At 50.6% G+C, this 26,528-nt stretch overlaps 1 protein-coding gene and 1 non-coding gene across 2 annotated transcripts; one reads left to right on the forward strand and one right to left on the reverse strand.

Moving 5' to 3' along the window:
• The first annotated feature begins 1,458 nt into the window (after nt 1–1,458).
• Nucleotides 1,459–26,488, forward strand: GALNT6 (polypeptide N-acetylgalactosaminyltransferase 6). The gene is made up of 10 exons (XM_068971322.1): nt 1,459–1,949; nt 4,236–4,408; nt 14,282–14,431; nt 15,471–15,705; nt 19,443–19,560; nt 21,647–21,847; nt 22,385–22,516; nt 23,130–23,231; nt 25,168–25,320; nt 26,375–26,488. The coding sequence occupies exons 1-10, from the start codon at nt 1,459–1,461 to the stop codon at nt 26,486–26,488; spliced, it is 1,869 nt and encodes a 622-aa protein (XP_068827423.1).
• Nucleotides 12,866–12,938, reverse strand: TRNAG-CCC (transfer RNA glycine (anticodon CCC)). The gene has a single exon. It is a non-coding gene; the product is annotated as a tRNA-Gly (tRNA).
• Nucleotides 26,489–26,528: the final 40 nt, after the last annotated feature.

Consider the following 26,528-nt stretch of genomic DNA (forward strand, 5'->3'; position numbering starts at 1 on the left):
GAAGTTCCTTGTGAGTTAGACAGAGTAATGAGTGTGGCTTTGGCCAAAGACCAGTTGCCTGAGGATAATTGCTGGGAAACTGAGCAGCAATTTATTAACAACACCATCGAAATAATTGAGGGCTTGGTCTGTGCCAGACACTAGGCTGAGTATTTTATATACATTATTTCTGACTTAATCCTCACACCCCCTGTGGGTTAGGTATTAGTTACTCCCACTTTATAGATGAGGAAGTTGAGGCTTAGAGAGATTAAGTCATGTGCTGAGGGTCACACAGCTACTACTGATAAAAACTAACACTTTTTGAGCATTGACTGGGTGCAGAGACTGCTCCAGGAATTATTTTATTGAACTTAATCCTTACAACAAACAACTCTAGGAGGTAGGTGCTATTACTGTTAGAAGCTGCAGATCTAGAATTTGTGCGCAGGTCTGTTGCCACCAGCATCTAGTGCTTACCCCATGAGCCTTATACTTGCAGAACTGTCTACAGAAGTTTTGCAAACACTCTTCCTCTGAGCCTGGTACCACATACATGAGGGTAGATGCTCGGGGCCATGGTCCTGCCTGGAATGTGCTGTCATTAGAATCTTTAGATTTAAAAATTGTTTTTAATTTTTTTTATTAAATATGAGTAGATACAGAAAATATTGATAAAATATGCATAGGGTATAAAGAATAGCAGTGCTGCCAGCAGCCACCATTCACTTTTTTTAAAAAAAGCTTATTTTGAAGTCCCCCCATGTGCCTTTATCCCCATGTCTTTCCTCCCTCTTCAGAAACTTCTGGGTTTTTTTTTTCACTCAACTTTGCATCTGTGTTGTGGCATGTAGGGACGGTACACTCTTTGTCACGGTTGTGCAGTCCATGTGCTGTGGATATTTCACACTGTTTGTTCATTATAATGCCAATAGACTTTTGGATTATTTCTAATTTTTGCCTTTTTTGTGGGTACTACTAGAAATGTTCTTGTGCACACCTTTGGGCATATGTTTATCTGAGATATAAAACCAGGAGAGGAATTGCAGGGGTCATAGGGTGTGAACATTTTAAATTTTTCTAGAAAAAGACAGATTATTTCAAAAAGTGGTTACATTGATTAGATTTCTTCATGTAGCGTTTCAATGTTCCAGTTTTTCTAGGTCCATGAATGTCAGAATCTTAGGGCAGAAGAGAAACAGGGTCCATTTTCCTTATTATCTGGATGGAGACAGTTTAGGTGCAGACAAGTAACGTGACTGGACTAAGGTGATGTCACCATTCAGGAGCAGAGCCTGGACAAGAACCCGCAAATCCCCTGACTCCCTTCCTCCACCTGCCTTGGCTCATTTCTCTCTCTCATCCCCCCTTCTCAGGCCGAGGCCCCAGGGTGTGGCCACCACGACACCTCGAGCTGTTTCCAGGGCCAGGCGCAGCAGTCAGAGCTGACTCAGCCGGGGTCCCCGTCGGTTCCAGAGGATGAGGCTACTCCGCAGACGCCACATGGCCGTGCGCCTGGTCATGGTGGGCAGCGCCTTTGTGCTCTTTCTCTTCATCCTGCAGAGGGACGTAAGCGGCAGGGAGCAGGCCACAGAGAAGCCATGGCTGAGGTCCTTGGTGAGCCAGAAGGACCACGTCCTGGACCTCATGCTGGGGGCCGTGCACAACCTCAGGGACTCGATGCCCAAGTTCCAGATCAGGGCTCCGGAGCCCCAGCAGACATTGGCCTCCACCAACCAGTCCTGCCTCCCAGGTTTCTACACCCCAGCTGAGCTGAAGCCATTCTGGGAACGGCCGCCACAGGACCCCAATGGCCCCGGGGCAGATGGGAAAGCATTTCAGAAGAAAGAGTGGACGCCCCAGGAGACCCAGGAAAAGGAAGAGGGCTATAAGAAGCACTGCTTCAATGCCTTTGCCAGTGACCGCATCTCCCTGCAGAGGGCCCTGGGGCCGGACACCCGACCCCCTGAGTAAGTAGCACTGCATCCCGGGGTGAGGCCAGGGTTCTGCCAAGGGCGTGCTGGTATGTCCACAGCCAGTGTAAAGGGCTGACATGGACTTTATTTTATATCAGTATTTATTTATTTATTTGGCTGCGTCGGGTCTTTGTTGCGGCGCTCCAGCTCAGCTGTTGTTGCATACAGGCTTGGTTGCCCCAAGGCATGTGGGATCTTAGTTCCCCAACCAGGGATCAAACCTGCATCCCCTGCATTGGAAGGTAAATTCTTAACCACTGGACCACCAGGGATGCCCCTGACAGGGATTTTAGAATGTGGGCAAGGGTTTCCTCTAAGCCTTCATTTCTTTTCCTGAGCCACTGTCGTTATCCCAGGGGTTGGGATTCAAGGGCATCATGGTCAGGCCAGAGTCTCAGGGAGACCTGTGAGAGTGAAAAACAATTGTGAAGGTAACGGGATCCAGAAAAAGGAACTCCTGACGGGAACCACAGCAGGCCAAGGGGTGAATAGGAGTGCCTGACTGCAGCCCACAGACTCGGGGGCTTTGCCCTCTGCTAAGAAGCTGGAGACTGCAGGACTCTGCTGCTGAGCTCCTAACAAAGGACATTTCCCGAAAGCAGCCCTGGTGGTCAGGATTGCTGCTCACCTCCTGGTTTCTTTCAGTGAAGACTCATAGGGCCATGAACTCATTCCGACCAATTATTTGAACCTGTTTGTACTTTCAGTCCTGGGCAGTGAACCAGCTCTTAGATCTTTGAGCTGAAGCCCCTTTAGTCTGTGTTCTTACTGGCCTCCCATCAAAGGTTTGTGTCTTTCTCGTCTAGACGTTGTCATTCCCAACTCAAGAGGAATACCGTTTTTGGCCTTTTCTCACATGGCAGTTAGGGACTTCCCCAGTGGCTCAGCCACAAAGGATCTGCCTGCAACGCAAGAGATGCAGGAGGCCTGGGTTCCATCCGTGGGTCAGGAAGATCTGCTGGAGCAGGAAATGGAAACACACTCCAGTATTCTTCCCTGGAGAATCCCATCAACAGAGGTGGGCTGCAGTCCACGGGGTCTCAATGACGAGGGTGCGACTGAGCATTCATCCCCACACATGGCACTTTGCATTCTCAGGTTCATGATTCTTTAGGGCTATGAACCCGGAGTTCCTCAGACTTGGACCAAGTATTAGAGGCCTAGAACGTGGAGCCACCCTGAGTTAGCAGGACTCCTCACAGGGAAGGGCAGTGGGCCTGAGGCCAGCCAGTGGAGGAAGTCTGGGAGTCTTCTCTGGAGGGCCCCTGAGAAATCTCTCTGACCAGCAGAGGGAGTTTAAAAAGGGCCTTGAGAGACTTCCCTGGCAGTCTAGTGGCTGAGACTCCCCACTCCCAATGTAGGGGGACCGGGTTCAATCCCTGGTCAGGGAACTAGATCCCATATTCTGCAACTAAGATTAAAGATCCTGTATGTTGCACCTTAGACCCAGTGCAGCCAAATAAATAAATAAGTACTATTTTAAAAGAAAGAAAGAATGATTTAGGCCGCACAGTTCCTTGAGCTCCAGCATTGACACATTCCCACCCCAACCTGAGATGGTGTGTCGGGGAGGGAGGCAGTGCCGCCTAGTGCCCCAGAGTGGTTGGAGTGGATGAGGATAGAGAAAAGTCCCAGCAAAGTGCTTGTGATAATAGTATCGGATTACAGGGAATGCATGAGGAAATGGGTTCCAGTGGAACCGTTCATTGTAAAGAGTAAAGCCTTTCTTTCCCTCTCACTGAATATGGAATTTGTAGTCACTTTTTCCAGATGTCAGAGTTGCCCTTTGTTACTTTCCCTCTGGGACCTCAGGTGGGGGAAGTAGGCTTTGGGTTTTTTTGGGGGGGACCGTCTGTTTTTTGCCATGCTGGGTCTTAGTCGCTACACACAGGATCTTTGATCTTAGTTGTGGCAAGAGGGATATCTCAGTTATGGCATGCAAACTCGTAGCTGCAGCATGTGCAATCTAGTTCCCCGACAAGGGATCGAGCCCAAGCCCCCTGCGCTGGGAGTGCAGAGTCTCAGCCACCGGACCACCAGGGAAGTCCTGAGAGACAGGTTTTGGAGTAGGTTGCTTAGCACCTGTGCAGAGGCTTAGAGTAGGTGGCAAATAGTGGATAAGCTGGGGGAAGCATGCCGCTATTCCCAGCTCCAAAGGGGAATGTAGGCTGGGGTTTCCGAGGAGCAGAGAATGCTTATAGGAATCTGTGGACAGAGCCCTCCCCGCCCCCGGAACTACCGGGCACCCGGAGAACTGTATCTGCACTGTCGTCCTTGCAGGTGTGTCGACCAGAAGTTCCGGCGCTGCCCCCCGCTGCCTGCCACCAGCGTCATCATTGTGTTCCACAATGAGGCCTGGTCCACACTGCTGCGGACGGTGTACAGCGTCCTGCACACCACCCCTGCCATCCTGCTGAAGGAGATCATTCTGGTAGATGATGCCAGCACGGACGGTGAGGCTAGGAGGCCCCTGCGGAGGGGCCTGGGGTCTCCCCTGGTACTCTGGGAAAGAGGGCCTACCGGTGCTCCCAAGGGAGCAGACACTGCCTTGTGGCTTGTGATCCCAGCTCATCATAAAGGTCAGGAACAGGAAGAAGGCAGGTCGGTGCTAGGGGGCGAGTAGGCCACATTCCTGAACTTGATTTGCATTTGACCCCTAAAGTTCCAAAAGCTTAGCTGTTCTGGCCTCAAGGCTTCCCTTAGAGCTGCCAAGCCCAACCCCAATTCAGAAATGCAGATGGTGGGGACGGGCCCTCCCCTCTGTTTCCCACCTACTGGACCGTTCTTTTGCTCTTGAAGACTCCATCTCAGAAGCCTTCGTTGTAGTTGGTAATAGGCAAGTGAGTTTGCTCACCAAACTTCCACAGTTCAAAGCATTTTCACAAATATCTGCTGAGTTATTTGTGCCTGGTGCTGCCTCAGGCGTAGGAGATGACATGACAAATGACAAATTAGACAGATCTCATCCCAAGTAGGCTAACAGCCCTCATAGTCAGATGACTGCTTACAGCACCAGCCGTGGTGGTGTGACCTGGAACACACCCTAGCGGGCATGAGAGGACACAGACTTGAGACTCCAACACCCAGGAGCTCAAATCCTAGCTCTGACTTTTCCTAGCTCTGTGACCTTGGGCAAGATACTTAGCCTCTCTGAACTTCCATCCTCACATTGTTTTTGTTTTTTCAAATATTTATTCATTTGCCTGTGCCAGCTCTTAGTTGAGCTGGTGAGCAGATCTTTAGTTGCAGCATGTGGGATCTAGTTCCTGATCAGGGATCACACCTAGGACCCTGCATTTGGAGTGTGGAGTCTTAACCACCGGACCACCGTGGAAGTCCTTCAGTCCCTTCTTCTAAAAATGAAGATAATTGACTCCCTTGCAAGGTGGAGAAGCGATCAGAGATAGATGGTAAATGAGATCGTTCGTGTGCTGTGGAGTACTTAGTTTCCAGTAAGAGCTCCATAGGCATTCAGTTCAGTTCAGTCGCTCAGTCGTGTCCGATTCTGTGACCCCATGAATCACAGCACACCAGGCCTCCCTGTCCATCACCATCTCCCAGAGTTCACTCAGACTCACGTCCATCAAGTCGGTGATGGCTTCCAGCCATCTCATCCTCTGTCGTCCCCTTCTCCTCCTGCCCCCAATCCCTCCCAGCATCAGAGTCTTCTCCAATGAGTCAACTCTTTGCATGAGGTGGCCAAAGTACTGGAATTTCAGCTTTGGCATCATTCCTTCCAAAGAACACCCAGGACTGATCTCCTTCAGAATGGACTGGTTGGATCTCCTTGCAGTCCAAGGGACTCTCAAAAGTCTTCTCCAACACCACAGTTCAAAAGCATCCTCGGCGCTCAGCTTTCTTCACAGCCAACTCTCACATCCATATATGACCACTGGAAAAACCATAGCCTTGACTAGATGGACCTTTGTTGGCAAAGTAATGTCTCTGGTTTTGAATATGCTATCTAGGTTGGTCATAACTTTCCTTCCAAAGAGTAAATGTCTTTTAATTTCATGGCTGCAGTCACCATCTACAGTGATTTTGGAGCCCCCCAAAACAAAGTCTGACACTGTTTCCACTCTTTCCCCATCTATTTCCCATGAAGAATGGGACCAGATGCCATGATCTTCGTTTTCTGAATGTTGAGCTTTAAGCCAACTTTTTCACTCTCCTCTTTCACTTTCATCAAGAGGCTTTTTATTTCCTCTTCACTTTCTGCCATAAGGATGGTGTCATCTGAATATCTGAGGTTATTGACATTTCTCCCAGCAATCTTGATTCCAGCTTGTGCTTCTTCCAGCCCAGCATCTCTCATGATGTACTCTGCATAGAAGTTAAATAAGCAGGGTGACAATATACAGCCTTGACGTACTCCTTTTCCTATTTGGAACCAGTCTGTTGTTCCATGTCCAGTTCTAACTGTTGCTTCCTGACCTGCATATAGGTTTCTCAAGAGGCAGGTCAGGTGGTCTGGTATTCCCATCTCTTTCAGAATTTTCCAGTTTATTGTGATCCACACAGTCAAAAGCTTTGGCATAGTCAATAAAGCAGAAATAGATGTTCTTCTAGAAGTCTCTTGCTTTTTAGATGATCCAGCGGATGTTGGCAATTTTATGTCTGGTTCCTCTGCCTTTTCTAAAACCAGCTTGAACCTCTGGAAGTTCACGGTTCACGTACTGCTGAAGCCTGGCTTGGACAATTTTGAGCTCATTTTATTCTTTGTATGGGAGCAGTGCACTGTGGGAGATGTTATTTCTGTGTGGCCTCGCTGAGATGTCCACATTGGATTAGAGCTTCACCTGAAAGCCCAAGTGTCCAGGGAGAGAAGAGGTGTTTCAGGGCAGCCCCAGAAGAGAAAACAGCATCAGCCGAGCTCGAGAGACATTGGTATTTGTGCTGTAGGAAATGATGCGGAAAAGATGTTGAATGAAATCCTTGCATGCATGCTAAGTCGCTTCAGTCATGTCCAACTCTTTGCAACCTCATGGACTGTGGCCTGCCAGGCTCCTCTGTCCATGGGATTCTCCAGGCAAGAATACTGGAGTGGGTTGCCATGCCCTCCTCCAGGGGATCTTCCCAACGCAGGGATTGAACCTGTGTCTCTTATGTTTCTGGCATTGGCAGGCAGGTTCTTTACCACTAGTGCCTCCTGGGAAGCCTGAATGAAATCCACACCGTGCTAAAAGTATTTATTTGGGGGGAAGAAAATGAATCATTGAAGGTGCTTAAGCTGGAGAGTGACCTCGTCTCAGAAAGCTGGCAGCTTTGGGGAGGGTGATTGTCAGGAAAAGAAGCAGAGGACCTGAGTCCAGAGAGGAAGTCCTTACAGTCGCTCAAGCATGGGATGCCAGGGCCAGAACTAGAAAAGCACTGTAGGACCCCTGCAGCAGTAGACTGGGGTCCTCTAGGAGTCGCGCCTTCCTCCCAGGTGGCAAGTGGGGTCTGGGCTCTCCCAGTTTGGCTTCCTGTGCCCATGCTCCCATATTGAGGGCAGGAACCATAGGCGTTCCTCCAGCAGCCCAGCTGCTGATGCACCCTTTCCTTCCCCAAACCCCCTCCTTCACCCCGGGAAAGAGGACTAGAGCCAGGGAGGACAGAGGGAGGAGGCACTGAGTATGGCTCTGTGAGCCGATTTCCTCTGGAAGCTCCCACTTTCCTGGGAAGGGCAGACAAGTATCAGAGATGCGTGAAAGGGTCTGGTGGACAGGGAGCAGAGAGATGAGCTTGTGGAAAGGGAGGGGCAGAGAGTCTGGCAGAGAGGGTTGGAACTTGGGAGTGGCCTCTGGGGAATCTTAGGAGCAGTAGAATTGTTGTAAGGAACGGGAACCAGTGTATCTGTTGCCCTTCAGCTCAAACTGCTGTCTTGTAACCCTTATTCCCATGACCCTGAGTGGCCCATCCTTCAGAAGTTTCTTGCCTTAAATCACATGTGGTGGAGTTTTCTAAACTATCTCAGCTTGTCACTCAGAATTGTTTAAGTAAAAGGCACACTGCCCAGCTGGGTGACTCCTTGGACCAGGCCAGCCAACAACATAGTACCAGGCTGGCATGGGCAGTTTCAAAGAGGCAGAGTGGCCTGTGCCTATTAGGGGGACTTGGCAGTAGCTGCTCCAAACAGCCTGCCCCTCTCAGGCCACCAGACATATTCCCATTCCTTCTGGTGGCCTCTCCCTTCTTGCCCTGGACTGTCTCATAGAGTCGAGTCCAGCATCTCAGATTCACCTGTCTGAAAAACCAGAACCAGCCGTTCTTATTTTCTTGGGTCCTGGCCTCCTTTGACAGTCTGTTAAAAGCTATGCCCTTCTCTCTAGAGGGCTTCCCAGGTGGCTCAGCAGGTAAGGAACTTCCTGCCATGCAAGAGTCACAGGGGACGCAGGTTTGGTCCCTGGGTTGGGAAAATCCTCTGGAGGGGGTCATGGCAACCAACTCCAGTATTCTTGCCTGGTTAATCCCATGAATAGTGGGGCCTGAAGGGCTGCAGTCCATGGGGTCCCAAAGAGTCAGACACGACTGAAGCGACTAAGGACGCAGGCACTCCCTAGAATAGCGCACAGCTCCCACAAGGGTGCACACACCCACATTTGTGCATGTGATTCAGGGAGTTTGTGGACCCCAGGATAAACCACCATACGTTGAGGGCTTTGAGACTTTAGAGAGACTTTCAGCAAAGAAAGAAAAATATCCTCAGAACCACAGTAACCTCTGCAGCCATAGCGGGATAAAGTTCGCCACACAACTGACTGTTTGATCAGATTAACTGGCTCTCATTACACACACGAGGGCTGTGTCTGTGCTGAAATTCAATGTCCAGGCTCTCTGTCCTCCTGTCCAGGTGCCCAGCAGCATGGTTTGAGCACAAGTGTACAGGCATTTGATATTGGGGGGCAGGTATCAGAAAGAGGTCTGGAGCCAGGCTGAAGACCTGGCTCAGTCCTACCTCACAGTCCTTTCCCAGGCAAAGGCTTCCCTCCTGCATGGCCAGGTCAGCACCTGAGGCCCACCCTTGATCTGGCATGTTTCACGAGCTCCCAAAAACTGGCCTTTCCAAGCCTGTCAATCCACCGTGCTCCCAACAGGGCCTCCCTTGTCCAAAGCCCTGCTCTGCCCCAGGTGGGGAGGCTGAGGCAGGGAACTTATGCTGCCCTCATGTGGGTTTTCACTAAATAAGGGGGAGGAATTCAGACGCTTACCAGGGACGAGAGCTGAGCAGAAATAAGAGCAGGATGACTGCCGAGATGTGAGCAACGAGGCAGAAACAGCACTGGTGCGAACTGAGTTTACAGAGGTGAGCAGAGCTGAATCACAGGACCTTTGCAAGCAGTAGTCAGTGTTTCGATTTTTAGGGGGTGTGTGGTAAAATATACATAAAATTTACCATCGTCACCATTTTTAAGTGTGCCATTCAGTGGCATTAAATACATTGTCATTGTTGTAAAACCATCGCCAGAACTCTTTCATCTTCCCAAACTGAAACTCTGCGCCCATTAAACAATAACTCCCTATTCCCAGCACCCCAGCCCTTGGCAACCCGCATTCCACTTTCAGTCTAGGAATTTGACTACTCTCGATATCTTGTATAAGTGGAATCATGCAGTTTGTGACCTCCGGTGCCTGGCTTATTTCACTAAGCATAACATCTTCAAGGTTCATCCATGTTGTGATGTGTCAGAATTTGCTTCCTTTTTAAGACTGGGAAAGGGCACGACAGATCCACTCTGGCATTCTTGCCTGGAGAATCCTATGGACAGAGGAGCCTGGTGGGCTACAGTCCATGGGGTCTCAAAGAGTCAGACCGAACTAAAGTGGCTGAGCACGCACAGAGCACACATGCATGTCATTGTTAGTATCGTTCACATTTTTTATTCATTTGTTCACCCATGGAGATTTGGATTGTTGCCACATTTTTGGCTATTGTGAATAATAGCCAAAATATTGCTATCCACATGGGTGTACCAATATTTGTTTGAATTCCTGATCTCTGTTATTTTATTAAATACCCAGAAATGGAATTGCTGTATCATATGGTAGTTCTTGGCTTAATTTTTTGAGGAGCTATCATACTGTTTAGATTTTTTTTTTTTTTTAATTTTTGGTGGCACCCTGAAGCATGTGGGACCTTAGTTCCCCGACCAGGGATTGAACCCATGACCCCTGCATTGGGAGATGGAGTCTCAACCACTGGACCACCAGGGAAGTCCCTGGGATCTTTTTTTTTATGGCTGTGCTTTTCTCTGCTTGTGGGGTGTAGGAGGCCACATTCTCTGGCTGTGGTGCACAGGCTTCTCACTGCCGTGGCTCCTCCTGCTGCAGAGCACAGGCTCTAGGGCCTCAGGCTCCAGTAGCTGCAGCGCATGGGCTCAGTAGTTGCAGTTCCCAGGGTCTAAAGCACAGGCTCAGTAGTTGTGGCCCATGGGCTTAGTTGCTTCAAGGCATATGGGATCTTCTGGGATCAGGGATTGAACTTGCCTCTCCTGCATTGGCAGATGGTTTCTTTACCACTGAATCACCAGTGAAGTCTTGGATTCAGTTTTTTAAGTGAAATTTTAAACCATTATAGTGACGTGAACTGAGTTGTAGTTTTAAGAGAGAATTCACTGTGGGTACTGTGTCAAGAGGAGACTGGGGGCATTTCCCTGGTGGTCCAGAGGTTAAGACTATGTGCTTCCACTGCAGGAGGCATAGGTTCAACCCCTGACTGGGGAACTAAGATACCACATGCCTCGCAGCATGGCCAAAAAATAAATGAAAACAAAGACTGATGCCAAAAAAAAAAAAAATCCTTAATGAACAAAAAAATCAAAATTGAAAAAAACAAGAAAGAGTAGATTGGGAAGGGGAGTGGTATAGAATAGAGGTCAGGAGATAAGTTAAGACATTATTGCGGAGGTGCAATGGAAATGGAAAACTGGCCTTACTTGCTGATGGACTGTGGGGAGTGGGAAGAGGGGGAGAGTTTAGCACAGTTCCTAGGTTAGAGCAGCTGTTGGGATAATGGTACACAGGGGAGGCTGGGAGGGCAGGTGGGGAAGAAATCTGGGGTTCCACTTCAGGTGTGTTAGGTTTGTGGGGGGTTTTGTTTTGTTTTGTTTAATTTATTTGGCCATGAGGCATGCAGTATCTTCCCCAACCAGGGATCAAACCTGTGCGCCCTTCAGTGGAAACGCGGAGTCTTAACCGCTGGACTGCCAGAGAAATCCAGTTTTGTGGTTTGTTAGACATCCAAGTGAAGATTTAAGGCCAGGAAAAAAGGCCCAGGGGTATCTGCATATAGATGGTATTCTGCACATGGGATTGAGTAAGACAGGTGTAGGGGAGGTCACAGGAGTCTTGTAGACTCTGATTGTGAGGAATGAACCTAAATGAGGAGGCTCTCACCTGGGGAACATAAGACTAGATGGGCCCATCTGTGTCTCCATGCTCAGCTCTGCTGCACTCCGGTCTGGGGTGTCTGTCCAGTGGGTCCAACAAGGGGCATTACTCAGGGGTGTTGTCTCATCCCCTTCAGAGAGCCTGAAGCTCAAGACCCGAATTCCCAGGTCCCGCCTAGCTGCTGGGATTGGAGAGAAGGGCTGGGAGAAGGGCTCTGTAGAGCTCAGGTGCCCCTGACATTCACAGCTCAGTGCGTGGCGGGCCCTTACCACAAAATCCGCTTCCTCTGATGTTCTGTCTCCTGGTTCTCTCTATCACCATGAACTTCCTGTGAGCACAGTTCTGTTATCAGGGGAAATGTCAGCCACGCTGAGAAGGCAAGGCTCCTGCGCAGAGTTCCTCCCACCTCCCTGTTAGAGCCCACGCTGGGGCCTGTGCTTGAAGGATGAGCCTAGGAGCTCTGAGCAGGCAGGACCCAGACCTGGCCCCGCCCTGCCCGGGACAGTGGCTGGCACCTGGCAGTGTGTTCACAGGTATACCCTAAGTGAGTGCTGGGCTGAAGCTGCCAAATGAGGCTAATTTTGACTCATAAACCCCAGAGACAACACTTCCTATTTCGTAGCATTTTAATCTTCACGTGGGTGCTCAGTCGCTCAGTCATGTCGGACTCTTGGTGACCCCGTGGACTGTAGCCCAGCAGGCTTCTCTGTCCATGGGGATTCTCCAGGCACAAATACCGGAGTGAGTTGTCATTTCCTTCTCCAGGGGAGCTTCCCAACCCAGGGGTCAAACCTGCGTCTCCTGGGGCTCCTGCGTTGGCAGGCGAATTCTTTACCACTGAGCTCCATGGGAAGCTCTTTAATTTTCAGAGAAGATTAACTAAGAAAGTCAGCATGGAAGCATCTAGTCCCATGACTGGCATGTAGTAGGTGCACCAGTATTTGGACACAGTGTGTGTGTGTGTGTGTATGTGTGTGTGTGTGTGAGTGTGTTTCAAAGTAGAGAGAGGGACTTCCCAGGTGGTCCAGTGGTTAAGACTTCATGCTTCCACTCCTCGTTCAGTCCCTGGTCAGAGAACCAAGATCCCGCATGCCACATGGCACGGCCAAAACTAAGAAGCAGAGAGGGAGAGATCAATTGCACCTGCACAAAAACAGCCCCCAGTTTGTATGATATGACGGTGGGAGCAAGGCCTAAGCACTGGGCTGACCCCACACCCCTCAAGAGAGAAAGGACACAGTCAGCCTTCACTGCTGCCCCACACCACCACGTCTGAAACCACAGGCCTTCCATCCTGCACAGTGGGGAACAGAGCAGCTGCACAGATAAACCAAGACAGCGGTTAATGAATCATCACTACGATTTGGACTATGTTCCCAGATGGATTGCTTCAGAATAGGGTTATTTTTTAAAAACTGTGTATGTATTTTAAATCTTGAGTAAGTGTATTTTGTTTTGTTTTTTATTATTTGTTTATTTGGCTGCCTGGGGTCTTAGTTGTGGCACACACGATCGATCTTCTTGCAGCGTGTGGGGTCTAGTTCCCTGCCCAGGAGTTGAACCTGGGCTCCCTGCATTGGGAGTGCAGAGTCTTAGCCACTGGACCACCAAGGAAGTCCCTAGGGCTATTTTTAATGCTCTGAGGGTTTCTGATTGATTAACAAGGGTCCTGAAGTGAGCCCCCTCTCAGAATGAACTAGAGATCTCATCAGATACCCCGCCCTTCAAAGAGCTTTCCACACCCCCTCTCCAATTCGGGCGTTGGCCCCTCCTGCAGTCTCCCCCAGCCCTGCGCCACCTCTGGCGGTTCTTTCATCACCTACCCTGCAGTTGCCCGCTCCCTGGGCAGACAGGCTCACTGCTGTGCCTGACTATGCAGGCCCTGGGTACCTGGCTTTTAAATTTAATTTAAAAGCTGTTCTGCATCATTTCATCTTCCTAAAGAATTCCACGTGCAGAGGAGGTAATAAAGAGGATTAGAGGAAGACTTCTTGCTGCTGCCCCAGAAGCCAGAAATGAACACTTGTGCACGCTCCACTTGTCAGACGTGCTCTGAAGAGCCTGGGAGACAGAGACTCAGACACAGAGAAATGACTGCCAAACCCCGAGTGTGGAAAGGAGGGGAGGCCTGAGACACAGCTCTGTAAATTGGGAGCTGAGAGGGAGCTGAGGCTAAGAGAGGCATCCGAGAGCCGTCATCAGAAGTTTATACTTGATTTGAAACCAAAGAAACACAGCTGTGAGGTCCTGTCTCCGACATCAGAGAAGTCGCCCCGGTATACAGACACAGGGTGGGCACTGCGGAGCCAGTGGAGTGTCCTGGCAAGGTGGCCATGTGCTGTGGGCACCTCCTCCACCTTCCGACCCCCACCTTGGGCTTCGGTGAAGTTGCTCAGCACAGTAGGTGTGAGAGAGGATTAGAATGCAGGCCTGCTGGAGATGGTGCCCGGACCTGGTGTCCACGGAAGATTGCGTATGCTTCCCTTGTAGCTCAGTTAATAAAGAATCTGCCTGCAGTGCAGGAGACCCAGTTCAATTTCTGGGTCGGGAAGATCCCCCGGAGGAGAGCATGGCAACCCACTCCAGTATTCTTGCCTGGAGAATCCCATGGACAGAGGAGCCTGGCAGGCTGCAGTCCATGGGGCTGCAAGAGTGGGACACGACTTAGCGACTAAACCACCACCAAGTCGCTTCTGTTGTGTCCGATTCTGTGCGACCCTATGGACTGTAGCCTGCCAGGCTTCTCTGTCCATGGGATTCTCCAGGCAAGAATACTGGAGTGGGTTGCCGTGCTCTCCTCCAGGGGGTCTTCCTGACCCAGGGATTGAACCCATGTCTCTTACATCTCCTGCATTGGCAGGCAAGTTCTTTACCGCTCGTGCCACCTGGGAAGTGCAATGGGGAATTAGGTTTGTGGCAAAGTGTTGAGCGGGTGGCAATGACTCTGTGCCTTCCAGAGTACTTGAAGGAGCCCCTGGAGCGGTACGTGAAGCAGCTGCAGGTGGTGCAGGTGGTGCGGCAGCAGGAGAGGAAGGGGCTGATCACCGCCCGGCTGCTGGGAGCCAGCGTGGCCCAGGCGGAGGTGCTCACCTTCCTGGATGCCCACTGTGAGTAAAGGGGGCCGGCCCGGCTCTGCCCCCCTTCCCTCCCTGACAGAAGGAAAAGCTGGGACCCCTGCATCACCCATGCCCCTGCCTGCTCTGCTGTCCCAGGAGCAAAGCAGGCCTGGGACTCCCCCAGATTCTTCTACCCTTTCCTCACCCCATTCCCCAGGATGGTTATCAGGAGGCATGCACAGCCCTAAAACCACTAAAACTAAAACCTAAAACTGTGGTGACCCCACAGTTGCTGGGAGTATGTTCTAGAACCCAGACACTCCTCTTCTTGCTCCCCTGATCTGTACCTCATTCTGAGCTCAGCCCCACGGACAGGCTATTACCTCTGGGTGCTGTTCCGTGTGGCCCTTTCCACATGGAAAGGAAGGCCTGCTTTTTGCCCCCAAACAACGCACTTCCCTTGCTGTTGTCAGGGGGGAAAAAGTGTTCCCTGAAAGCAGTGATATTCTGAGAAGCTATAGACTTGGAGTCAGAAGACCTGGATTTGTGTTCTGACCCTGCCACTAACAGCCTCAGTCTTCTCCTTTATCAAGTGGGATAAGGATGCCAGCCATCCTCACCAATAAAATCATCACTCCAGGGGCCAAATCATCTCTGCAGTTCATCAGAAATCCCCAGGGGGTGATTATTCTGCAGCTAGAGCTGAAACATGATGTGCAGAGACCCCAGGGAGAGGGGCACCCCCGCATGAGACCCTCACTTGGGTGGGGAGAGTCAACGGAGTGGCCAGCCTGCAGACCCTGAAGACAGCCCTATACGGCCTCCCTGTGCCTTTGGAGCCTCCATGTTACTCCCCTGATACCTCTGTTCTCCCCTCCAAAGCCATTTCCACCTCTCTGGGAGGAGGGGCAGGGGTAGCCGGGTCCTGGGAGATCTCTGTCCGCTCTCTGTGGCTGTGGAGCATGCATGTGTTTTCCTGCCTACTACTGGGGAGCAGGCACTTGTCCTCCTGGGGCTCCCCACTGGCCGGGGGGTGCAGGCTGGCCAGGGGGCAGCACCCTGACTGCTGTCTCCTGGCCCTGGCCTGCAGGTGAGTGCTTCCATGGCTGGCTGGAGCCCCTCCTGGCGCGCATCGCTGAGGACGAGACGGTGGTGGTGAGCCCGAACATCGTCACCATTGACCTGAACACTTTTGAGTTCTCCAAGCCTGTCCAGAGGGGCCGAGCCCAGAGTCGGGGCAACTTCGACTGGAGCCTGACCTTTGGCTGGGAGGCTTTACCGGCACGAGAGAAGCAGAGGCGCAAGGATGAGACCTACCCCATCAAGTAAGTACCACAGCCCTGTGGGCCCCCGGCCTGGCCTCTGCAGCCACAGGGACCCGGACCATCTCAGGTCAGCATTTATTAGCTGTTGTGTGAAGAGCTTAGCATATTTAATCATCATCCCCTTGAGGTAGGTACTATGATTAGCCTGTTTTGCAGATGAGAACACTGAGGTTCCTGGTGGTTAACAGTTGGCCCCAGACTATACCACCCTGGAAGCTGGGGGAGCAAGAATGCCCATCCCACCAGTTTGGCCACAAGCCCGTCCCCCCACCGTGGTGCTGTCCTGCCTAGTGCCATAACAGTTGCCTCTCACTCTCCACCTTCCTTGTGCCAGGCCCTGGCTTCAGGGCTTTCTGTACTTTGTCTCGTTATTTCTTCCCTGCAGGTAGAAAGGACATGACTGCTGCTCGCAGAGAGATAGTGGGTAGAGACCATTGTGAAACAGCCATTATAAGAAGAGGGGGTGATGTGTGCAGCCAAGTGGCCATCTTTGAAAAGACTGAGAATGTCTTAAAGGAGGATAGATGAATGTCCTGCAATTGGCAATGTGTTGCAGTTGTCCTGAACTTTTTCAGGAAAGGGCCAGATAGCAGATATTTTAGGTTTTGCTAGGCTAGGCTTCCCAGGTGGCACAGTGGTAAAGAATCTGCCTGCTGGTGCAAGAGATGCAAGAAATGCAGGTTCAGTCCCCTGGAGTAGGAAATGGCAACCTACTCCAGTATTCTTGCCTGGAAAATCCCATGGAGAGAGGAGCCTGGCGGGCCGCAGTCCATGGGGTTGCAAAGAATTGAGCACAACTGAGTACCCACACACATACATACGTGCAGCTACAAAAAAGAATCTTTTCAAAATGTAAAAACTATTCTATGCCAGAACCTTAGAAAGTCAGGCCAGCTTTGACCCACAGGCCACAGTCTGCCAGCCCCTGAGCTAGAAGGCAGGTGCTTGAAAGTTTATCCATTGTTTGATGCCCAGCTGGGTTTGCCTTCTCCCAACACACCCACCCTGCTCCTCCCTCTCAGACTGCCTGTGGGTGCTGTTGGAGACCACAGACGTCTCAACCAGACTGAGTTGAGGAGTGACTTTTAGAGTATCCATTGCTTCTGGATTATCTGTACCACAGTTTTTCTATACTGTCCAGGAAACTGAAGGGTCAACCAAACATACACCAGGGGTGGTGAGAAGCAGACGTTGGGGATATAGTGAGCAGGGTTGGGAGGGAAGGCTTTCTCTGCTTCCATGTCCCTAGATCCTAAGAAATGCTGCCCAGAGCCTCAGTAGAGAGGCTGCAGAAAGGAATCCCATGGGTCTGGAACAGCCAGCTGCTCTGTCTCCTTTGGAAGGAAGAGAAGCAGCAGCAGAAGGGGCAGAAAGGAAAGGAGAAGACAGGAGAGAGAAAAGAAATTGGAACTCCCTATTGAGTCTTTGCTTGATTCATAGATGTCTTTTGTTTGGGATGCACAGCAACAAAGCCCCCTCCCCCCAAGCTAGGGGCTAGGCACACAGTAGCACAGTCAGGGACAGGGCACCAGGCCCCCACCCATCACTGACGTCCCCTGCTCCGATGTCCAAGGACCATACAGCTGGAAGACAAAGCTCCAGTATTTGAGGAGTGAGTCTGCTCCCTGGTCCAGATGGCCTGGTGGTGTGCTTGCTTGCCTCAGGCACTTTGCCTGGTACCCGCCAGGAGACCTGCAGGCAGCACCCTCCCTTCCTCCACTCCCAAAGTTAACAAGAGACTAAGAGGAGAGGTGAGGACCCAGGGGACCTCAGGAAGCAGGCCCTGGCAAATACAGAAAGTTTTTTCTGAAAATACAGAGAGTTTTCAGAAGTTGCCTATTGGTTGTAGGTCTGTAGTGACATTCCCTGTGTAGTTTATCCTCAGAGATAATTCGTCAGTGGCTTCTTAGTCAGGGGGACCCCCCAAAACCAAGAGACAGGGACTTCCTTGGTGGTCCAGTGGTTAAGATTCTGAGCTCCCAATGCACGGACCTGGGTTTGATCCCTGGTCAGGGAACTAGCTCCCATATGCCACACTAAAGATCCTGAGTGCTGCAAATAAGACCCGGTGCAGCCTAAATAAACAAATATTAAAAAGAAAAAAGCCAAGAGACAGGCTTAGGTCCAGGAGACCCTCAAGAAGCAGCCAGTTAGTTCCAAAATGCTCATCTAGGGTCCCAGGACTCTCTGAGCCTTCCTTGGCCTTCCTGGGGCTGGCTTAGAACCCCTAGGAGGAGCCAACTGCTACTGCTGCTGCTAAGTCGCTTCAGTCGTGTCTGACTCTGTGGGACCCCATAGACGGCAGCCCACCAGGCTCCCCCATCCCTGGGATTCTCCAGGCAAGAACACTGGAGTGGGTTGCCATTGCCTTCTCCAATGCATGAAAGTGAAAAGTCAAAGTGAAGTCGCTCCGTCGTGTCCGACTCTTAGCGACCCCATGGACTGCAGCCCACCAGGCTCCTTCGTCCATGGGATTTTCCAGGCAAGAGTACTGGAGTGGGGTGCCATTGCCAAAGCCAAGGACAAAAAGCCTGCCTGAGTTTGAGGGTTTCCCAACAGAAATTCCTTCCAGAAGGTGGCTACATGAGCCAACCTCAGGGCAATGAGAACAGCGGTAGGGTAACACCAACTTCAGGTTCCTGGGTGGTTGCCTTGACTAGTCAGCCAGTGAGTACTGATTGAGGCCCTGCTGTGTCTGAAACACCTTGACTGGTCCTGGGCTTACAGAGAAGGTTTCTGCTTGGCTGTGCCACATGGAGCCACCCACTGAGGGCAGCAAAGCCCCATCCAAGCCAGCCTGGCCTGGCACAGAGACAAACAGTGAGTGATATGTGTGCACTCCTGTCTCCCCAGCTCCCACCCCTGCCTTCAACCCTTAGCTCAGCCCCTGTTGTGAGCAACGTGCTATCTAAGTTCTTGATGTTTCGTCAGTTTATCTAAATGTGGGTCCATGCCTCCCTGCCTTTGTCTGAAAGCCAGAATCTTTTTGTAATCTCCAAATGCTCCGTTTAGTCCAAATTGAGTTTAATTTCACCTCACTTCCTACCCTGTTTCCAGGAGCACCTATGTCCAAAACCATTTTCACAGAGCTTCTGATGACCATCTACTGTGCTTTATGAACTTTGCTGCCAAAAAGCAAAAGATGGTGACTTTTGTCTCAGCTACTACCCTGTCTCTCTACTGATCTGTCTCTTTACTCTGTATGACTAATACATAGGACAACCCCAGATAGCCTGTGTGTAATATATCCAGTTGAATGAGTAAATAAGTGCCTCTTATTTTTATTTATTTACTTACTTACGGTTGGCTGTGCTGGGTCTTCATTGTTGTGCGCAGGCTTCTCATTTGTGGTGTCTTGTCTTGTTGCAAACAACGGGCTCTAGGTACGCTAGCTCTCTGAGGCCTATAGAATCTTCCTAGACCAGGGATCGAACCCATGTCCCCTACATTGCAAGGCGGATTCTTAACCACTGGACTACCAGGGAAGTCCATGAGTACCTTTCAGAAGACAGTCATGATCTTTACATCTCTCTTGGACCCAGTCCTAGAAGGCAAAGAATAAAAGCTCAATAAACATTTGCTAAGTGAATGAGTTAGTGGCTGCACATCCCAGACGAGAAGAAAGGAGGAGGGAGGGAGTTTTAGAAGCATCTGCGGTGAGTCTGCCCCTTTCCATGCTGGGCTCCGGCCCCCCTTCCCCCCAGAAGATGCACATGCTTTTCCCTCTGTCTCTCCAGATCCCCGACGTTTGCTGGTGGCCTCTTCTCCATCTCCAAGGCCTACTTTGAGTACATCGGTACCTATGATAATCAGATGGAGATCTGGGGAGGGGAGAACGTGGAAATGTCCTTCCGGGTGAGAGCGATGAGGGCTTCGTGGGGGAACCACAACGTCCCGGGGCACGGATGGCCCAAGACCCCGTCTCTTAGGCAGCAGCAGGGTCAGCATATCTGGAGCTGAGCTTAGAAGGCTGGCTCTTCCCCGTCATGGCTCCACCTTCCCTCTGCCCCCACACCCCCTGTCCATGGCAGTAGGGCCATGGGACTCAGATTGGACATATGGGAAGAGATGACTGGGCAGTACCCCTCAGAGGGAAGGGATAGTTGGGTAACAGGGACTGGACATCTGGGGATCCGTGACATCTTTCATGATGTCTGTGGGAACAGAATTAGGGTGAAGGTGGGACAGATCAGTAAGCAGTCACTATCCTTTTTCTGGAAAAACCAGGCTCCACTTTCCAGGTCAGAGGACACATGCCTTGGTAGCCTTTGGAGTTACCCTCACCTATGGTCAGCATGCGCTTCATAACTGTAAGAGAAGATGATGGCCCAAATTCTGGTGGACCCCAGAACTCTGAGAGATTCCAAGAATAAAGCAAATCAGGATTAGGTTAGCAAGAAAGGCTTCCTTGTGGTGAAATCGACACAAATCTCCGACCAGGAGAAAGTAATTAACAAGGAAATGAGCTTGCTTATGAAGTCATTTGGATGGCATCGTCGACTCAATGGACATGAGTCTGAGCAAACTATGGGAGATAGTGAAGGACAGGGAAGCTGGGTGTGCTGCAATCCTTGGGGTTGCAGAGGGTCGGACACGACTGAGCGACTGAATAACAACAGTGAAGTCGCTTATCACAATGCCTGGCATGAATACGCACTTCATTGACATCATTGCTGTTACTATGGCTATGATTGTGCATTTCTGTTGCTGCTGTATGAATAGCACTGAAACATGTATATTATCATGTGTGCACCAGATCACCAGTCCAGGTTCGATGCATGAGACAGGGTGCTCAGGGCTGGTGCACTGGGATGACCCTGAGGGATGGGATGGGGAGGGAGGTGGGAGGAAGGTTCAGGATGGGGAACACATGTACACCCATGGCTGATTCATGTCAATGTATGGCAAAACCACTACAATATTGTAAAGTAATTAGCCTACAATTAAATAAATAAACAAAAATAAATAAAATTAATAACACATACCTCCCAATCTAAAACCTAAAAAAAGACAAGACGCAAGTGGAAGGAGTGTTCTAAACCAGCCCTCTGACAGAGAACAGTCACCAACTTAGCACCATAATTCCCAGGGTTCTGATTCTGTGCTAGTTCATGAGCCTCTGACCTCTGTTCAGTCTTTCTGTAAGGAGGCTACTGTACTAAAGGTCAGGTGATTGCCATAAACCACCTGATGGTGGCTTTTAAACAGTGCATTGATGCTTTGATTGGGTCACAAGTCCATCTTCATTTAAAGGAGCTTGAGTTCCTGAGTTTCCAGTAACATGTGAGTGAGCTGATAAAATCACCTTTCTGGGTCAAAAAGCCAGGTGGCGCCAGAGCTCAGAGTAGGTAAGATGGATGTAAACTTGGCCATCTGTCTCTTCTCCAAAGTGGGCCCTGGTAACCCTCAGGACCCTGCAAATTTCCACTTGCTTAAATCAAAAGTGAACCACATCAGAGAGCCAGGGATTGTGTAGTTATGGCCTGTGATGAAGCCTGCTACTGCTGCTGCTAAGTCGCTTCAGTTGTGTCCAACTCTGTGCGACCCCATAGACGGCAGCCCACCAGGCTCTCCCGTCCCTGGGATTCTCCAGGCAAGAACACTGGAGTGGGTTGCCATTTCCTTCTCCAGTGCATGAAAGGGAAAAGTGAAAGTGAAGTTGGTCAGTCGTGTCCAACTCAGCGACCCCATGGACCACAGCCCACCAGGCTCCTCCGTCCATGGGATTTTCCAGGCAAGAGTACTGGAGTGGGGTGCCATTGCCTTCTCTGGTTATGAAGCCTAGTCTGTGTCTTTTTTTCCAGGGGGAGAGAGGGGCATTTCCCTGATTTCGTGGACCTGGGGTCTGGCACCCTGGGAATGGAGGAATGGAACAGAGTTGCTTGGGGTAGGTTGTCCCACCCATCTGCTGAAAACCCCATCCCGTCTCATCTTATGGCAGGTGTGGCAGTGCGGCGGCCAGCTAGAGATTATCCCCTGCTCTGTGGTCGGCCACGTGTTCCGTACCAAGAGCCCCCACACCTTCCCCAAGGGCATCAATGTCATTGCTCGCAACCAAGTGCGCCTGGCTGAGGTCTGGATGGATGGCTACAAGGAGATTTTCTACAGGAGAAATCTGCAGGCAGCACAGATGGCCCGAGAGGTGAGAGGGGAGGATGCTCAGGAGATGTTCAGATGAAGAGAAGGGCATAGTCGCAGACCCTGATCCAGGGCTTCATGATGATGGAGGCCCACTCAGCTCCGACACCCGGTGCCTTTTCCCCTCAGGCCTTGGGAGCTAGAGCCCCGGCTCTATTTTTGGAGGCTAGAGAATGAGGAAGGGCAGGCTTTGTTGTCCCTGTCTGGAGAGCCCCAGCATCTTTTAGAAGGGGAGGGAGACGAGATTTGGAGGAAGAGCCTCTTACAGGAAGAATGGCTTTGGTCTGAGAAACTAGGAACTGAAGACTGGAGGGAAACTGAGAGGTCACAGGAGATGGGGAGCGCTGTGGGTGGGGACCCCAAAGCCAAGGCAAGGGGGTTGGGATTAGATGTGGAGCTGAGCCAGGGACCCCACTTATTGGGAAGGAGCATGAGACCCATTCGGGGAGAAAGTGGTCCCAGAAACCCTAGGCTACATCTGCCCAGACAGGAAGGCCAAGACTAGTGAGACTGACCCTTTGGGGGCTGCCTTAATTGACAGAAATCCTTTGGTGACATTTCGGAACGACTGCAGCTGAGGGAACGACTAAACTGTCGCAACTTTTCCTGGTTCCTGGACAACATTTACCCGGAGATGTTTGTCCCTGACCTGAAGCCCACCTTCTTTGGAGCTGTGAGTCTTAAGAACAAATGTGCCTACCCATCATCCCAGAAGCCCCGGGAGAAGTTTCAGGACCACTGAGCCCATAGCTGGATGAGAAACAATCGATTTTTACTCTCCACACTCGTTTATCCAGGAGGGGGACCTGGAGGCCACCCGGGCTTCTAGAGCTAGCTGAAAAACTTCATAAGGAGGAAACAACCTGTAAGCCGTGGTTCTCACTCACTCACTTGCATCAGTCACCAGAAAGGCTTGTTAAGACACCGTGTGTTGATTCAGGAGGACTGGGATGGGGCCTGACAATTTGCATTTCTAACCAGCCCTCAGGTGATCCTGAGGGTTGGGGGATCACAGTTTGAGAACCACTGCTCACAAGGACATTCCTACAGGCTGAGGGCTTCTCCCAGAGACCTGACTGGTTGCCCACCCCGCCCTTGCCCAGCCCCTGGGTTCTGCACCTCATTTGCTATTCACTCCAGGCATCTGGGTTAATAAGCGGGGGAGGAAGGTCACAGAGGGGGAATGCAGCCATGCAGATTTATTCCAGATGGACCCCATACCACAAAAACCAAAAAACCACCTCACTGTGTTCCCCTGGGCTCCGTCTCTGCTCACCATCCTGCAGCTCAAGAACCTCGGCGTGGATTACTGTCTGGACGTGGGAGAGAACAACAACGGGGGAAAGCCCCTCATCCTGTACGCCTGCCACGGCCTCGGTGGCAACCAGGTACACAGCCCAACCCCTGACTGGCCTGTCTCCCGGGGCACCTCCTCTCTGCACACACCCCCTTTCTCCATACAGAGGAGTCCTTTCCTGAGGACTAGGGCAGGAGAGATCCAGAAAGAGGAGGAGATACCAGTCCTGCCCTCAGGAAGCCCCCAGTCTGAGGGGAAACGCATGATACACACAGATAAGGTCCTAAGTGTGGATCAAGGGCATCCAGAGAGGAGTGAGCAGCAGTGCTGGCTGGTAGAGAGGGGCTGGATGGGACAGGATTGTTCATCACAGGAAGCCTGCTGAAGGATGTGAGCTGCTGAGTGATGTTTTAAGGTGACCGTGAAAATTTTTTGAGCCCTTTCCCTCACCTACACTCAATTTTTTTTTTTTTTTTTTTGCTATTTCCAGGAGGCCCCTTTATTATATTTTTTAAGTGGCCAACTTGTGGAGTTGACTTTTGAAATTTATTTATTTTTGGCTGTTCTGGGTCTTCATTGCTGCACACAGTCTTTCTCTAGTTACAGTGCTTGGGCTTCTCGTTTCAGTGGCTTCTCTTACTGCAGAGCACAGGCTTCAATAGTTGTGACACCTGGGCTCAATAATTGTGACTCACGGGCTCTAGAACGCAGGCTCAGGAGTTGTGGCACAGGGCTTACTGTCCCAAGGCATGTGGGATCTTTCCAGATCAAAGATCGAACCGGTGTCCCCTGCGTTGCAAACTGTATTCTTAATCACTGGACCACCAGGGAAGCCCTTACATTCAACTATCTTCAATGCTTCCCCTGCCCAGAAGCTAGCACTCTGATCCTACCACCCATCAGTGACCCCAAAACAACTCCCTACTGCATCCACTGTAAGGGCCCATTTCCCCCTGTGCTACAATGTCCAGCTCTTTCCTGAGGAATAACTAGTAACCTCTTTGGCCCCAGTTCCTCAATCTACCCTGAAGGCCCAGTGTTTGATAAGTAAAAGGCAACTGAAGCAGAGCTGAAGGAAGGAAAAAGTGTCAGGGGACACTGAATAGGATGCCAACGTATGCAAGTGAAGACAAACCCATTCTGAAGCCATTTCCTGTACCACTGGCCTGCACAGTGATTTTAGGTGGCATAATGCTGAGCATTTTTTCTATAAAGAAAGCTGAGTGCCGAAGAATTTATGCTTTTGAACTGTGGTGTTGGAGAAGACTCTTGAGAGTCCCTTGGACTGCAAGGAGATCCAACCAGTCCATCCTAAAGGAGATCAGTCCTGGGTGTTCATTGGAAGGACTGATATTGAAGCTGAAACTCCCATACTTTGGCCACCTCATGCAAAGAACTGACTCATTTGAAAAGACCCTGATGCTGGGAAAGATTGAGGGTAGGAGGAGACAGGGACGACAGGGGATGAGATGGTTAGATGGCATCACCGACTCGATGGACATGGGTTTGGGTGGACTCCGGGAGTTGGTGATGGACAGGGAGGCCTGGCATGCTGCAATCATGGGGTCGCAAAGAGTTGGCCATGACTGAGTGACTGAACTGAACTGAACTGAACTGAACCTATTTACAAAAAAAGAACCAGCATATCAAACACATGATTTCACAGATAACGCTTTAAATGAGGCGAAGTTAATATTTTTTTTTTCGGTCGAGCCTCGCAGCTTGCAAGATCTTAGTTCTCTGACCAGGGATCGAACCCTTACCCTCTGCGGTGAAAGGTCCCTGGACTGCCAGGGAATTCCCTAAGTTAAATTTTTACCTAAAGAAAAAATATTTAGTAACTATTATCTATTATTCCAGTATAATAACCCAGATATGGTGGTGCATGAATTACTGAAATCTTGGCACCCACTCACTTCCTCCCCAAGAGGCCATCTGTGATTGGTATCTCTGGGCTGTTGGCTTTGGGAGGTGGCGGGAAAACTCTCCACCTGTCCCTCAGAACCTTCTCTTGTGTTGTGTTCTAGTACTTTGAGTACACAACCCAGAGAGACCTTCGCCACAACATCGCAAAGCAGCTGTGTCTACATGCCAGTGCTGGCACTCTGGGCCTTAGGAGCTGCCACTTCACTGGCAAGAATAGCCAAGTGCCCAAGGATGAGGAATGGGAATTCACCCAGGTGAGTCAGCTGTCCCAAAACCTCAGAATCAAGAACCTGAGGCCGCAACTGCCCCCCTCCCTTCCTTCTGCATCTTCTTCCTGAGATACTATGGGGTGGATCCAGACAATGTAGAAAGTTTGGAGAATGTGAGCTTGGTCACAGGCAGGGTTCACGGGACTTAAGTACTGTTTGGTGATGGCTGATTCTGGTTGATATAAAGATGGAGGTAGGGTTATGGTCTAGGGCCAGCTCATAGTTCAGGTATTTTTAGGGTGAACCCCAGTAGATGAAGAGTCATTCATGGTTCCCGCCTGGCCTCTGTGTGCTAAGCACAAGGCACTCACGTACTTTGGTTTGGTTAATCTTCCAGAGGCTCTTCCCAAGTAGGTGGTGTCCCCATGACTAGAGATGGGCCAGCAGCAGCTCAGCAAGTTTGTGTCTGACCCAAGATCCTTCACTAGGTAAATGGTAGACCCGGGGTTTGGACCAGATAAGTCTGACTCAATAGCATGGGTTCTTTCCATTAGACTGCCCTGCCTCGGGATGAATGATGTAACTTCTACAGGATCGGGCTCAAACTAGCAGCCTCCGATGAGCCTCCATACCCACTCCACCCCAATCCCTAATCCTGGGCTTAGGAAAAGAGGAGCCTAACCTTGGGGCTACAGGGAAGGGAGTAGTCTGAATATGATCAAAGGCAGAAAGTGCGGGTAGACTGCAGTGGCCCAGGTCTTTGAGACTGGCCATCTGGAGGCAGTTTTCATTTTCATTTCATCCTGAAAGCATTTTTCAGTTAGCCCATGGTCCTGCTTTCCTGTGTTGCAGTTCTTCATGCTAAAGCTTGAGGTGGGGAATTGGCACCCAGCACAGGAATGCCAATTCCTGTGAAAACTCAGGAATGCATCTCATTAGAGTATCTGGCATCCAAGGAAAGGAATGTGGAAGTATTCTCCCTGTGCCTTGCTGGATTTCCCTTCCCTTTGGTTTATTGTCCTCATCTCATTCACCCTAGCAGGACTATCAGAAGTCTGAGGCCTAAGTTGACCCTTTGTTTTGCTGTGTCATCTTTTAGGATCAACTCATCAGGAACTCAGGATCTGGTACCTGCCTGACATCCAAAGACAAAAAGCCAGTCATGGCCACCTGCAACCCCAGCGATCCCCACCAGCACTGGCTCTTCATTTAGGCCCCAGATCGCCCCCTTTGGGAGTTCCCACAAGCTTCTC

The sequence above is a fragment of the Capricornis sumatraensis genome, chromosome 4 (assembly GCF_032405125.1).
Source record: "Capricornis sumatraensis isolate serow.1 chromosome 4, serow.2, whole genome shotgun sequence".
NCBI classification, from domain to species: domain Eukaryota; kingdom Metazoa; phylum Chordata; class Mammalia; order Artiodactyla; family Bovidae; genus Capricornis; species Capricornis sumatraensis.

What these genes read in the sequence shown, in the direction of transcription:
- GALNT6 (XM_068971322.1), top strand. Translation starts at nt 1,459, where the DNA reads ATGAGGCTACTCCGCAGACGCCACATGGCCGTGCGCCTGGTCATGGTG. An exon ending in ACGTGGAAATGTCCTTCCGG is followed by an intron (nt 19,561 to 21,646) that starts GTGAGAGCGATG and finishes ATCTTATGGCAG; the next exon opens with GTGTGGCAGTGCGGCGGCCA. An exon ending in AGCCCACCTTCTTTGGAGCT is followed by an intron (nt 22,517 to 23,129) that starts GTGAGTCTTAAG and finishes ACCATCCTGCAG; the next exon opens with CTCAAGAACCTCGGCGTGGA.